Source organism: Eubalaena glacialis, chromosome 13 (genome assembly GCF_028564815.1).
Source record: "Eubalaena glacialis isolate mEubGla1 chromosome 13, mEubGla1.1.hap2.+ XY, whole genome shotgun sequence".
Classification (NCBI taxonomy): Eukaryota; Metazoa; Chordata; class Mammalia; order Artiodactyla; family Balaenidae; genus Eubalaena; species Eubalaena glacialis.
The window spans coordinates 86,930,184-86,945,618 of record NC_083728.1 but is presented as its reverse complement, the minus strand read 5'-3'; the positions used below and the strand labels follow the sequence as shown (position 1 = coordinate 86,945,618).

Below are 15,435 nucleotides of genomic sequence, written 5' to 3'. Positions count from 1 at the left end.
TCTAACCGAACACAGTGTGTCCATTCTAGCCCCAGCCCCCTCTCAGCAGCAGCCCTTTCACCACTTCTGTGCCCAAGCCAGCCTCCCCGGGGGGACCTGACCTGGGTCCTGCTCCATCTAAGCCCCCTTTCATGGTCTCTGACAGCACCAGTCACAACCAGAAGTTGTGCTGGGGATTCGGTGAGCCCAGAGGAGGAGGAGGAGGTGGAGGGTGACCGGCGGACTCAGGCCGTCCCGTACACAGGCCCCAGCCGAGATGGGCATCTGTCACGAAAACCTGGAGCCCTTTCTTGCTGGCAGTGTGTCCTGCCTTATCTAACCTCTGCCTGTTTTCATTCCACCAGCCTGGTCCCCTCTGTCTTGTCGCTCTTCCATGCCTGCCTAGTTTCCTCGGCTGGACTGTGGGTACCTGGAGGTCAGGGTCAACTTCCAATTCACCTGTGCATCCCTGGAGCCCCCGGCTTAGTTGGGGATACTGGTGGCAGAATGCATTCCAGCCTGAGGTCAATCGTGTGGCTCTGATGATACAGAAAAACTCCCCTCGATGGAGTGCTCACCATGTCTCAAGGTGGACATGCTTTACCTTAGTTATCTCCAGGGAGGGGACATCATTGACCAAAACCACACAGGTTATAAAAGGGGTGGAGCCTGGAATCCAAACCAGGGTTCTCTAAGGCCACTGTCTGAAGGGTCTCCAGAAGTTCCATGTAGGAGGCCAGGGAGCGGGTGATGGAAGGAGGCAGGTGGGTGGGCTTGGGGCTTTCACCCCTTTCTAGTCAGAGTAGCTTCCATTTGTCCAGTGATCCCATTGCAGGAAACGAAACAGAAAATGTTCCAAGGCCTACTTCATGCAGAAACCATGGCTGGCCTTCCCCTTTCTGCACAAGTGCTCTCTCTCCGTTTTCCCTAATAAAGCCACTTTAAATTCTTATATAGGATTTGCTGTTAATTAGTTGACAGATAAGCCCTGAAGAAGCCTCAGATGAACCAACTCTTTGAGTCAAAGTTAGCGACAGTGAAAAGACAATACTTTACTCACATCTCTGATGCAGTTGGCTGGTGTGTTTTCCCCACCAGCCCGGGGGCCCTGGGGGCAAAGAGGGCCTGTGTGCATCTGCCCAGAGCACTGGCAGGCCTGGCCTGGGGGCCTCAGGGAGAGAGGATCTCACAAAAGTTGTGGCAGCATTGCAGACACACACACACACACACCCCCGTTTAAAACCAACAACTGACCATTCACTTTAAAGGCGAGGGGTTCCAAACTGATCATTGACTTTATTAAGAGACGTGTTGTTTTCTTTGGGAGACACTTCCCCCAAAGTTTCTTTTAAATAGGCAGCTACATGGTCGCTTTTTATTTGTGTGTGTGTTTAATAAGCCTTTAATACTTGGCTGAGAGGCTGGAGTTCAGGCAGAGAGAAACTTCCAGTGTTGGGAGCTCTGCCCTTTGAGGTTCTGTCAGAAATGGAGAAAAAGCATCCCAGAAATCAAAGTCAGTGAGGAAAACAGGATTGCAGCGTCCACAGCTCTTGGGGCAGTTCCCCAGTTTCATGGGGTGAGGTGTCCAAAGCCAGAGGTCTTTCCCTGGACCTTGTCGCCCCCTGACATCAGTCATCCCATGACGACTTTGAAAGAAAACCCCAGAGTTTCTGCAGCCAGGTGCCGTCCTTGCAAGATGCTTTGTCGTTACCATTTCTAGCTCTTTCGGCCTAGTTGGAAATGCCCCTGTTCAGAGCCCATGGGTTTGCTACCAGTTTCCATCACCTGGGACCTGGGGTTGCCAGGTGTTTCCGGCAGGAGAGCAGTTGTGAACAGTTCAGAGAGGACACCCTCCTCTGCCCTTCCCTGGGAAGGTTGGGGCTTGCCTGAGTGGTGTTTTCGGTGACCGGCCACCTCCTCCTCGTTCGTAGTCCCTGAGACTGGCCAGCATGCAGCACGTTGTGCAAGAAACAGCTGTTGTTTTGACAAAGGACGCGCTTGCCTCACTTTTTGAATCACCAGAGTGAGTCAGGGGTCATCTATCCCAGGCCTCTGCCCCTGGGCAGGTGGACACGGAGACCACGCACACTCACATATGGGGACGCAGCATGTAAAATATGTTTGTGTAACTATATGCGTGTGTGTTTTTTTCACATTAGCAGTTTTTAAATATATATAAAATTAATATATATTGTGACTTTTCCAATCAGGTAATTCATATACGTAGCAAAATAGCCAAAAGATACATGAAGAGCAAGTCCCCTCCTCCCCAGGGCCTCCTCAGAGCCAAGCACAGTTTCAAGTTTCTCCGTCTTTCTAGAGACAAGCCAAATGTATGCAAACGTGTATAGATACTCTTTTAAACAATGTAGCATTGTTTTGCACTTTGCTTTTTTTTTGCTTAAATATATCTTGAATATCATTCCATCTCATATTGTGTGTATGTAGGATTGTATTTTTGCAAAATAATTCTTGAGTGGATATGCCGATACGCTATGTGCTATTGCTGGACGTTTAGGTTGGTTCTACGCTTTTGTTTGTTTGTTTTTTGTGGTTTTTTTGTTCTTTGTGAATTTTTTAAAAAATAAATTTCATTTATTTATTTATTTATTTAGGCTGCGTTGGGTCTTCGTTGCTGCGAGCGGGCCTTCTCTAGTTGTGGTGAGCGGGGGCTACTCTTCGTTGTGGTGCGTGGGCTTCTCATTGCGGTGGCTTCTCTTGTTGCGGAGCACGGGCTCTAGGCGCGTGGGCTTCAGTAGTTGTGGCTCGAGGGCTCTAGAGCGCAGGCTCAGTAGTTGTGGCGCACGGGCTTAGTTGCTCCGCGGCACGTGGGATCTTCCCGGACCAGGGCTCGAACCCGTGTCCCCCGCATTGGCAGGCGGATTCTCAACCACTGCACCACCAGGGAAGCCCCCCACTTTGTGAATTTTTAATGCCTTTCAGATGTGGGGACTCTCTGTGCTCCTTGTTACGTGTGACCAGTGACTCAGGGGCTGAGGGTTCTGTATTTTAGGCCCCCACCGCCACTCCCCTGAAACATTAAATTCCCTTGTTAATGGATCATTATATGTGACATTTGGAGGATAGTCTGGCTGGGTAGATAATAAAACAGTATTTGGCTTATGTTTCATAGCCATCTCCTGCCTTTGTGTAGTCCCCAGAGCCTTAGAAAGCCTTGATGTCCTCCAGGGCTGTGACTGTGAGCCTTGAACCTGAGCAGCCAGACCCAGGGCGGCAGAGGCTCACACTCGGTGGGTGGCGGCACCCGGTGCAGTTTGGAGAGCCCTGTTGGTTTCTCACTCGGGCCTGCATATGTCTGCACGCATGGGGAAGGGAGTGTGGCATGCCCCCCCGCGCCCTCCTACCTCCCCCCCCACCCGCCTGGGTCCCTGCCTGCCAGCAGCAGGTCACCTCGGGCGCTCTGGCCCTGCTACCCTGCGATAGGGGTGGGTCAGTTTCCCTTCCATCAAGCGAGCGACCTGTGCCAGGTTCAGCCATCCGCAGTCAGGCTTTCTGATGGATCTGCCCACGGAACCCCTTGATGCCGGGCTGGGACAGACCTCAGAGTGAGAGGTGGGGGGACCGAGGGGCCCAGAGAGGCCCACAGACCGTGTGCTCTTCGACATCTCCTTCAGTGCTGCCCCCCATGGTCCCCGAGTTCTTCCCACTAGGTCTGGGACCCCGCAGTCAGCCGTGTGCCTCCAGCATCCAGCACCTGTCCTCAGAAGTCACCAGACACCCTCTGATTAAGTGACCCCTCCCCCCACCCCCCCACCCCCCGCCCCAGGAAGTAGGGTCTTCACTGAAAGCTCTTTGTTTTTCTCTAAGTTTTCTGCATCTGTGTGTGATTGGAACCAAACATCAACTTTACCTTTTTTGTCGTATTTCAATATTGGCTTTTTACCCCCTTTCTTGACGTCTCCTTTTATAACTTCTGCTGCTGCTGCTTAAATATAGATGTCTAAGTCCTCCTCCTTACCAGATTGTTTATATTTTTGAGAAGCCTTCTGCTTATCTGCGATTGCTCTCTCCTCTGTCTCCATCCCCACGCTGCCACATTGGTTTCAGTTGCTCTTTTTTCCCCCCCCTGCCTTCACTTGACTGGGATGTGTTTCAAATGTGGTCTATCAAAATGTGCAGTGTTTCCCTCTTTTCTGCAGTAGCTTTGACATCTGTTCTTGAATCCGAGCCCACGTTATTCTTTTGGACTTGCTTGCCCAAGAATTGCCGCAATGCCAGAAGCACGGAAGGAGGGAGAGAGTGCGGTGTGGTGGCATCTCCCCCACCCCCTTGTTCCTCCCCCCAACCCCCCACCCCTTTAAAAACTCTCTGCCATTTCCAAGTTGACAGCACCCTAGATGTTTGTTCCAGCACTCTGCCGCCCCGTCTGGCAGCGGCCCACCCTGTAGCGGAACGAACGAAGTGCTCAGCAGCAGGGCTCGCAGACGCCTTTGGTTACTTCCGCCAAAAAGGAAGCCGGGTGGGTGGAGGGTGGGTGTAGAAAGCCTCTTGGCTTCCTGGATGTCTGTGCATGGATCTTCAGCTTGGAGTTTCCTCGCCTTCCCTAGCTCTGCTGGGCCTCGGGGCGACGGGCTGTACCACTGAGAAGCCACTTGGAGCCGCCGCTCGCATCCTAAGCAGAATGTGCCCGTGTGTGTCTTTAGTAGCCAAAGCCACCCAGCACGAAAATGCGACTCTCGGTGGCTTCGGGAACGTGTCCTTGCACTCCTGCTGTCCGCCCAGGACACCACCCTCCTGGGCCCATCTGCCGCAGGCTCGTTTCAAACAGAGCCTCTTGGCTACTCCTCCCAGAGCTTCCAACGCTAGGACACAGGTTCTCTGACGCTCTGAGTGTCGGTTTGTTGTGTGCGACAGAGATCCTCTCACGGGAGACCCACTCCTGGTGGTTCTCAGAGTCTCAGGGGCAAGTCTAAGGGTTGGGGGATAACACTGTTTCCAGGTGCCTCACTTCCCAAGTTGACACGACGCTGGAGATCCTTATTCTTGGGACTTGCCTCTTAAGGTCCCTTTTGAAAACAACTAACAGGCCCTGAACATGATGTCTGGCCTGTAGTAAGCCCACAATAAGTATCTGTTGAACGAAAGCAAATCAGATGTGACTACAGAAGATGCCAGGCCCAGAGAGTCAGACAGGATGCCCCGGGGAGCAGCCCGGAGTCAAGCAGCAGGACTGGGGCCCAGAGACGTGGCAGGAAAGACGCTCGTGAAGAGCAGAAGCGAGTGACTCCGGGGAGGGGTGGTGTTTGGGCACTGGCCTGACTCTGGTTTTAGCAAAGAAAAATGCATCTGCGTGTCCTGTCATAGGAGCAGTCACTTGTGATGCGCGATACACAGCGTGTCAAGCCGAGCGGGTTTGGTTTTTTCAAACCAGTCGGTGCACGGGGGAGGATGGGAGCCTCCTGGTGGTGCCCAGGTCCCTTTCGGCTGGCCCCCAGCCCCTCCTGGGCCACGAGGTGGTGATCCCTGGAGCCACGGGCTCCCCCACCGCCCCGCCACCCCGTGCCCTGGTCAGGTACAAATGTGCTCTCCTCCCGTACAAAGTGCAATTACAATCTCGCCTTCCCTTTTTGTTTCTCTCCGCAGAGGGAACTCGATGCCACCGCAACAGTATTGGCGAACCGGCAGGATGAAAGCGAGCAGTCGAGAAAGCGGCTCATCGAGCAGAGCCGAGAGTTCAAGAAGAACACTCCAGAGGTGAGCAGCGTCTCCCTCCCTGGCTCTCAGAAGGGGGGGTCTTACCGTCCTAGCACACGCGCGTTCGGAGGGCGTGTCGTAAGCATTTCATTCCTAGCAGACGGGGCCGTCTGCTCCTTCCTTTCGGCTGCCCTCGGCCCCAACAGCGAGCCCCTGCGCGGGCTGGGGACCAGATTAAAGCCGGAGTGAATTCTAGATGCAGATGCTGAACCAGCTGGGTAGCCAGGGGCAGGACCCCAGCCCCTCCGTGCCCATGTGCTCACGTCTGTAGGTAGGACCTCACCCCGGGTCCTTAGGGAGCATGAGTAGAGGGGCAGAGCCGGGTTGGCAGGGCCTCAGAGGGGCACCTGCAGGCTGCGTGCATCCAGGGATGCAGTATGGCGACGCTTCTTGCGAAACAGACATTTAGTCTGGTCTGGCCTTTTACTTGCCTCTGTGTTTCCTAAAATATGCTTTAAAGGGCACTGGAAATGTGCTCTTCGTGAGCTCCTAATTTTTCTTTTTTGGAAGTATGTGTTCAGAGGACAGTGTTTCGAGTGGCTGGGGCAGCCTTTTCCTGCCCTATTTTCTCAGTCCCTTGTTCCCTGAGTCCTTGTCAAAGGCTTCAGAAGAAATAAAAGGACAGGAGAGTTTTACAGACAGTTGAGCAGACGTGAGGATTGCTTTCCGGGAGCTTCTGCCAGTTGGAGCCACAGTGGTTCTTGTGCCATGGGCTCGTACCCAGCCTCCTGCACCCTCCACTCAGGTGTGGGTGTGTGGCGGGTGTTCAGAGCTTCAGCCCTGGCTCCCAGGCCTCCAGATTCTTCCATGGAGAACAAAGGAACAGGCCTGGAAGAAAAGCTGCTTTCTGGGAGGGATGCTTCTGACTTTTATAGTAGTCCTGGAAAATGGTGTGTGAATTGAATTTGCTTAAAAGTGGACCCATTTTAAGTGCTCCAAAGGAGCTTGCTGTTTAAGGGAGTGCTATTGTGAATCATTTGGGGGAACAAGTAATTAACCCTCTATTTTCAGAATAAATATTTTAGGAGAAAAAAATCGTGGTAGTCCAGTGGAAAGAAATAAGGCTCTAGGGGCAGACCCACCTAAGGGTTTTAAATTTTAGATTCATTGCTTACCCTCTCCACCCCACCCTGCCCAGAAACGTGGATCTTCTGTGTTGTATCAGGACCAGACACGTGGGTCAGAGTGATTCAGGCTTGGGGGTTGCTGTCCTCCATGCCGCTGGGGGCTGGGGGTGGACTCCTGGCCTCCACGTTCCACCTCGTCATGTCATGAGCAAAGGCAGGAGCAGAGAAGGCAGTCGAGCGACAGGCCACCTTCCTCCTCTTGGGCTGCTCAGAGCAGACCTTCCCGGAGGGTCTCGCTGCAGGGTTTCTTGCACTCTTGTCTTTGACTTTGTTTCCCTAGACCAGCCCGGGTCAGGTGTGTCTCTCGAGCCACCTTCAGCACTGATCTAGCAACTAGCTGTCACCGCTGTCCTGTGTTCTCACTGCCCTTCCCTTGGTGACCATATGTCCCGGGGTGGCCATAGAAAAATCGAAAAAAGAAGGGCAAGGTCATGCTTCTGAGACGTCAGACAACAGTAGGTAAATATAATTCGTCCTGTGAGGAAGTGCCGTGAAGAGAACTGGATTCCTGGGTGTTCCTCTTGGGTCCCAAGGTCCTGTCAGCTAAAGGTGGTGCCAGCCGAGGAAGGGCGTGTCCCCTCCGGCCACCTCAGGCTCAGTGAACGGGCCCTGTCCCTCCATTGACATCTAAACAGGGCTCGTCTGGCAGGAACTGGCCACCAGCTCCCATCCATGGCCTGTGCTGAATCCCAAGCCAGTTACTTGATGAAACCTAGCCTCAAACTTTGCATTATATCTCCTAATCCAAGTAAATAGAAGAGGCTTGGGGAGGAGCAGCCTGGTGGGGAAAAGCCATTTGGGGCATTGCTTTCCAGGGCACGTTTTGTTTGTTTGTTTGTTCTTGATTTTTTTTTTTTAATTTGTTTTTATTTTTATTGGGCTATAGTATATGGGTTGGGAAATATCTCTGCAAGTTTTGCCAGGGCACGTTTTTAGACACCGTCTTCCACAGAGAAGGGGACACAGAACCCCACCTGGAAGGGATGGATGTTGCCATCCTGCTTGTCCCTGGTTCTGCCAGCTGGTCGGGGCTGGTGCCCTCTCGGGCTCCTCCTGCCACAATCAGGAGGCCTCGCTGCGGCACAGATTTCCGAGATGCGTGGAAGGGTGAAGCCGCTCACCGGCTCTTGCCCTGATGGCTCCCCTGCATTTCCCGATCCCAGACCCACCCTTGAATTTGGTGTGGGGTTCCCATGGGAACTTGAGGCAAGACCCCGTAGAGAAGACAGTTTCACCTATGCTGCCAGCCATCCAGAATCTTCTGTAGATTTGGAAACCTCTTAAGGCTGCAGTGGAGGTGGGGGTGGGTGGCTTCAGCGAGGTCGTCCAGGGTACATGATGGCGGTACTTGGGGGTCCTATGATATGGTGGTGTCTGGGGGCTCTGATGAGTGTGAGGCCTGGGACCCAGGTCAGGTATTGGGTCATCACTTTGTTTGGAGCTTCAGTCCAGAGGAGCCTGACCCGTCTGTGACATCAGTCATTTCTTCTGATTATTAAACAACTGAGGACAGAGTAACAGTTACTGTCGAGGGAACACTTCTGGAAATTGGACGTGTGAAGGTGAAGGTTGCTTAGAACTTTGTTCTCAGGGGTAAAAAAAAAGTTGGCTTGTTGACAGGGGCGGCATCTCTGGGTGTGAACACAGACCAGCATCCTCATGCCTCACACAGTCGGCCGAGTGAGGACCAGGCTGGCGGGGCAGAGACAGGGCCAGTGGTCTTGCTGGTGTCACACCAAGTGCGTTGATTCTGGATGAAAACCCTGATGTCCCTCTTTGTTCCGGGAGAGGAGAAACTGTCCTTCCAGGGTCTGTTGAGTGTCTAGTAAGTCTAATAGGCAGGTTCAGGCTTCAAGGGGCAGTCAGAGGTGAGTGAGGCTGTCTGCCGACAGGGAGTTCGTGTTTTTCTGGACTGGTGCTGCCCAAGGGCAACTGGGAAAGCCCGGGTCCAGGGGTAGGAGTGTGTGTTGGGTGGGGACGTGGGCGGGTCAGTGCCCAGCCCACCAGCCAGGAGCACAAGAGGCACTGTGGAGGCCAGAGCCTTGAAGATATTTTGTTTAGAATGAAGTTCTTTCAGTTTCCGTTTTATGTCATTAAATGAATACATTCCTAGTCAACTGATATTCTTGCTTCTGTCTTTTTAAACTCAAAATTGTAGTTAATCTGAAGGAGATGGAGTTACTCTGCATATGACTTTCTTTGACCTTTCTTTGACTCAGAAAAGAGTCCCTTTCGAAGGAAAACGTTTTAAATTTGAATTTTGTGACTAAACATACATTCCCTATTGAGTTTATGATTGATAATTGAACGTAAAAGACTGGGGGGTATTTCTAGGTTGTTTCACTTTTTATATTTATTGCTGCAGGTGACTTACTGGCTGGTGTCATTGGGCAAATGACTTAACCTCCCAAAGTCTCAGTTTCATCATCTGTAAAAAGTGTAATTGGCAGGGCCCAGCTCACAGGGTTGCTATGTGTATGTAGTGTTTGTGTGTGTGTGGTATGTAGTGTGTGTAGTATGTAATGTGTGTGCAGTAAGTAGTGTGTGTGGGGGTGGGGGGAGAGCTCCACACAGGCCCAGCACCAAGAGTCTAGTACGTGTTTGTTACGAGCATTAACTTGGAAAACATACTATGAAACACATGAGATACAGTTGTTTTCTGCTCCTCAAAGCCAGCTCAAGGAACTTTAAAAAAAAAAAAAAAGACCCACAACAAATATAGGTTGTTTTCACCCAAAGTGTTCCAAAAGTTGGTTTGTAATAACAGTTAATCATTTTACAAGTATTTTTGAGCACCTTCCACGTGCCAGATGGTTTGGCCCTGGGGATGAAATCCTATCCCCCCCAAAAAAAAAAAAAAAATCCTATCCCCATTCTTAAAAAGTTTCTTATATTCTTACCAAGCAAGTACGCCATCCTGATAAGGCATGTTAAGTATAGGACAGCGTCTCTGGAACCTTCTGAATGCAGACTTTCCCCCAGAAACACTCTTAGATCAATGCTGGTAAATTCCAAGCCGCATGTGTCACGGTGATTCTTACTATAGGTGAGCAGTGCTACTTTTTGAGCCTTGGTTCTCAACCTTTGAAGCATTGGGGAAGGACCTGCCCCCTGAGAAATACACATGTTTGCACATAGTTTAGTCTCTCCTGGACCGCCTGAAACTCATCCAGGAGCCCCTGGCTTAATTCACAGCTGCAAGGCACGCGTTGGTGGTCTCAGTGGTCTCAGCGCACCACCCTGGGAGCTCTGTATGTGTCTCCCCCTTCACCTTCCTCCTAGTTGTGCCCAGACTGGGGGTGGGTGGGAATGAAAGATGGGGGAAAGGGGCTGCGTGAGAGATGAATGCTGAGGCCTTGACCTCTGGGCAGAGGCCACTGCACTTCGGCCCCCGGGCTGGATTTTGGGGACTGGGAGGTGGGTAGAGGAACTGGGCCACCCCCGCTGATGAGGGGCCCTGCAGGCTGGCGGCAGGGGCAGGTGCCTCCATGCTGGGTGGCACGTTCTTCCTGCCCGAGGCTGGTGAAGAGCATGGCTAGGCTGGCGGCAGCTTTCTCGAAGCTCTTGAAGCCTGGTGGGGTTAGAACTGTGGGTTCAGTGCAGGCCAAAACCCCGTGCCTTTTGCTTTTCTGTTGCTTTGATCAGAGAGCCAGGGTGCGGGCGGGATTACCTTTGATGCCTCTGTGTTGATAAACCTAATGGCAGATTAGAGGACCAGGGATGTGGAGGGCCCTGTCCAGAACCCGCCTAGGGCACACGCGACTCCTTACTCCTGGAAACTGAGTTACTTCCCATGGGGGGTGGGGACGGAGATAGGGACAGCAACGCTAGGGTTTCATGATTCTACCGAGGAATTGCTTTTTTCTTGGTTTTCTGTTTGGTTAACTTTTAAGTTTGCTCCTGGGACCAACGTTTGTCTTCACAAGGATCTCACAGCTGCTACTCAGCCAGGCAGGGACTTGAAACCAGGCAGCCTGGCCCCTGAGTTGGTGCTTTTAGCTGCCTCCTCGATGGGCTGAGCATCTGGAGCGGTGCAGACCCACAGAGTCAGGTCACGGGAGGTTTGCAGGGGGTGCCGTCCCAGCTCAGCGGCTCCAGCTATTTGAATGCGATGCTCGACTATCAGAAGAAGGGTCTTCAGTGTTAGACTTGCTTCCAGATGGAGCACAAGGGATGGTTTTTATTTTGTTGCCTTTCTTTTGAACAACAGAAGAACCATCCTTTATGGGGAGGAGGAAAGGAAAACCTCCGACTGGAGATGCTGCAGTTTTATCATAAAACCATCTTTGGGCCTCATTTTTGTCCTGGCAGAGTGTCCAGCTCCTAACCCAGAGTGTATCTTAGGCACCTGACTGTCAGACTTTGCTGGATTAATCTATGTTTCCTATGAAAGGGCTCACATCTCTTCCGTGAGGTTGAAAACTCAGCTGCAATTCGGGAGCTCTCCTTGGTCATTTTTCCCCGGATATATTTTTGCCTCAACATTTCTTGCTCTCTTGAGTGTTAATCCTCGTGACACCTGGTCCACCAGGCTCACATCCTGGGTCTGTTTCCCACATTTCTCCTGTGCAAATGCACGTGGCCTCTTTCTCCCGTCACCATCTCTCGCCCCCATCGTGACAGACAGAGCTCGGTCCCCGCCCTGACCGGGGCACAGCTCCCTGACCACCCTCCATCCCCGATGGGGAAGGTGGCCCTGGGCCTGGCGCCACCCACAGCCTCACAGCCCCGCCTCCCGGGTCAGCAGACCTGGCTCCGTGAAGGGAACGTTCTCTTTCCTGCTGACATAACCGCCTGTTCGCGGGCGTTCATTTCCTGAGCGCCAGAATCTTAATTTGCCCTCTCTGTCTCTGGCTGGAGTGTTTTTCTGATTTTTACATTCTTAGGAAACCGTTATAGAATAGTAAGGAGTCCTCTTGACATACAACTCGGGAAGCAATCTTGCACCATGGCTGAAATGAACTAGATTTGTGGATTTCTCCCCAACTCTGGCAGGTGGAGGCAGGGCGAGGGCACCTTCTTTCGGAAAGTCCCCAGTCACTTGCTTATTGATCAGGATGGACTCCTTCTGAGTGAGATATGAAGTCGCGTGCCCCCAGCCCGTCTCCTGCACGCGTGAGCCAGCTGCTTGCCTTCTGCGGAGGTGGGGGGACAGAAGGACGGAAAGACGCTGCAAACTTTGTGGCTCCTTTTGCGCTCCCTGTGAGAAAGGAGTCAGCAGGCTGGGGGAGGGAAGGAGGGGGCAGTAATATAGTTGTGGCCCGGGCCCAAATGCATTTAGTCACTGCCTCTACAGCCTTTATATAGACACTGCAGGGAGTGACTCAGCCTGGAAAAAGAGCGTCACTTAAAAATAAAGTTGCAACTCAGATGGACACGTCCTGCACAGGCTGCCTCGAGACGGCGTGGCTGGGGCTCGGTGAGAAACCTGGCGGTGGGGGGGGGGTGTCTTTGCCCCACATGGCCCTGCAGGGGTCCCAGGCCGGTCAGGTGGCCAAGGTGAGGATGGTCGTTACAGCTGCATCGTGGAATTGGCATGAGGATTAAACGAGCTCACGTATGACTCCCCAAGCTTTTTAAACTATCAAACAGTGTTCAGACGTTCTTCGCTACAACTGGACATGCTTGCGTGTTGAGCAGTGACTGAATTCTTCGCTCTTCTCTTGTTTTCAAAAAATTGACAGACTATGGAGGCCTGTGTGGCCTCTGTGTTTGCTTCCGTCCCCATGAGAATCAAAAAAGACAGTGCACATGGGAGACTAGAAATGCGAGCTTAGTTTTCCTGATGTCTCACTGGATACGGGAATACGTTCATTGACGACCCACTGCACTGATTTGACAAATTGTGACTTTTTTTACTAGTTTAATCCCACTTTATTAAATACACATAATCATACAGAGCCCAAAGCCTGGAGGGTTAAACACCAAAATGCTAACCTTATATTATTTCTATAGTGAGCAGGGGAGGGGTACAGGTGACATTCATTGTCTCCTTTCTGTTCTTCTATACTGTCAACAAATTGTGACTTTTTTTTTAAACCATAAGTAGGACTTTTTTTTTTTTAAAGTTTTATTGGAATACAGTCACGGTTTCTTGTTTTTTAAGTTTTATTTATCTATTTGGGCTGTGCTGGGTCTTCGTTGCGGTGCGCGGGCTTATTTGCGGTATGTGGGATCTTAGTTCCCCGACCAGGGATCAAACCCAGGCCCCCTGCATTGGGAGCGCGGAGTCTTAACTGTCGGACCACCAGGGAAGTCCCAACAAATTGTGACTTTTAAAGAGAAGGGCAGACCAGACGTGCCCCTAGGGACACGGGTCTTTCAGGAAGGGTAGTGATGGGGAGGAGGCCTGTAAGCTTGAAGACCAGGGGATGCAGGCGGACACCATCTAGGAACACGGACACCCCCAGTGCCCCGCAGACCACTCACATCGGGGATCCAGGAATCTAGACGCAGCCCCTCTGCTGAGTCTGCAGCTCTGGTACAATTACTTCCTCCCACTTCTGAAGGGGAAAGGCCTGCTGGCCGGAGCTGTAGCTCCATCCATCATGCGTATTTAGCTGTGCACCTTGAGCACCGTGGACGCTGGGTGATCATATTTATAGCATTCGTTTAGGAATCTTTTCTTTACAAAACATAATCTTTAAAATATATATTAACGCATATGTGTGGAATCTAGAAAAATGGTTCAGATGAACGTATTTGCAGGGCAGGAATAGAGACACAGACGTAGAGAACGGACATGTAGACACAGTGGGGGAAGGAGAGGGTGGGATGAACTGGGAGATTAGGATTGACATAAATACACTACCATGTGTAAAGTAGATAGCTAGTGGGAACCTGGTGTATAGCACAGGGAGCTCAGCTCAGTACTCTGTGATGACCTAGAGGGGTGGGATGGGAGGGAGGTCCAAGAGGGAGGGGATACATGTATACGTATAGCCGATTCACTTCGTTGTACAGCAGAAACTAACACGACATTGTAAAGCAATTATACTCCAATTTTTAAAACTGTTAACTATACTGCTCTACAAGATTCATTTCTCAAACAGGCAGATAAAATTTTACTTAACACTTTAATTTTATTTTCTGTACAGAATTTTTAAAAAATTTCATGAACTGCCTTTCTTTGGCAGTTCCTCAAAATGTTAAACACAGAATTACCCTATGACCCAGCACTTCCACTCCTAGGTATATATCCAAAAGAATTGAAAACATGTCCACTCAAAAACTTGTATGTGAATGTTTATAGCAGCACTATTCAAAATAGTCAAAAAGTAGAAACAACCCAAACGTCCATCAAGAGATGAATCAATAAACAAAATGTGATATATCCATAGAATGGAATATTATTCAGCTATAAAAAGGAATAACATGTTATGATATAGATGAACTTTGACTCATTTTGCTGAGTAAAAGAAGCTAGACACAAAATGCCACATGATTGCATTTATATGAAATGTCCATAATAGGCAAATCCACAGAAGTAGATTAGGGGTGGCCAGGGGGATGGGGAGTGACTGCTGATGCTTATGGGGCTTTTTGGGGGATGATGAAAACGTTCTGGAATTAGATAGTAGTGATGGTTGCACAACTTTGTGTATATGCCAAACACCACTGAACTGTACACTTTATTTATTTTTATTTATTTTTTGGCTGTGTTGGGCCTTCGTTGCTGCACACGGGCTTTCTCTAGTTGTGGCTCGCGGGCTCTAGAGTGCAGGCTCAGTAGTCACGGTGCATGGGCTTAGTTGCTGCATGGCATGTCGGATCTTCCCGGACCAGGGCTCGAACCCGTGTCCCCTGCATTGGCAGGCAGATTCTCAACCACTGCGCCACCAAGGAAGCCCTGAACTGTACACTTTAACAGGATAAACTTTATGGTATGTGAATTATATCTCAATTAAGGTTTTTGTTTGTTTGTTTGTTTTTTTAATGCCTTTCTTTGTGGGGTGTGGGAAATCCCTGCACAGGTGGTCTGTTCACTTGTTCTCTCTTATCCTCTGAAGAAATTCCCTACATAAAAGGGTCTTGTGGATTTCATTTGGGCAGTGGCCAGCTTGGTTTGGAAAAGGCTGCTCCAATATTTGGCCAAATTCTAAAGCCCAAATAATCAACTTGGTTGTTTAATCATTCCAGAATCACCCACTGTTAAGTTATAAGAAGACTTTAACTAGAAAATGTTTAAAAATTAAAAGTGAACTTTTAACTGTTACCAATTAAACTCTTTAAGCCAGTTTATCAACCCAAGAGGTTATTTTCTGGTTTCTTCTGGGTCCCTAGGAGAGAAAACCTGCCTCGAGGGTGATAGATAGATAGAGTAATGAATGCAGCTCAAACGCCATTCAGCCCCCAGTTGGTAATGGCTGGTGGCCACGTTATTCCCCCCTCATTCCAGAGAGACCCTGCAGTACGCTCCCAAGTCACCAAGGGGGCCTCTAGAGCAGAAGAGGACTTAGCTCAGACTCGGACACATGGAGTGAGTCTAGCTTCATGGCTCAGTGGCATTGGGACAGAAACTTAACCTCTTCCTCCATCTGCAAAAATATATTCTGCTTACTTCAAGAGGTTATGTTGAGGAACATGTGAGATTCCTGGAAAGTAAATGGCCAGT

General features: G+C 50.5%; 1 protein-coding gene across 6 annotated transcripts in view; it reads left to right on the top strand.

Annotated features, from left to right (window-relative positions):
• Nucleotides 1-15,435, top strand: part of CUX1 (cut like homeobox 1) — a 377,925-nt gene that overhangs the window by 72,921 nt on the left and 289,569 nt on the right. For all 6 annotated transcript variants that reach the window (XM_061209658.1, XM_061209657.1, XM_061209656.1 and 3 more), the window contains exon 2: nucleotides 5,584-5,694. In XM_061209658.1, the coding sequence (XP_061065641.1) occupies nucleotides 5,584-5,694 (111 nt within the window). The remainder of the gene's footprint in view (nucleotides 1-5,583; nucleotides 5,695-15,435) is intronic.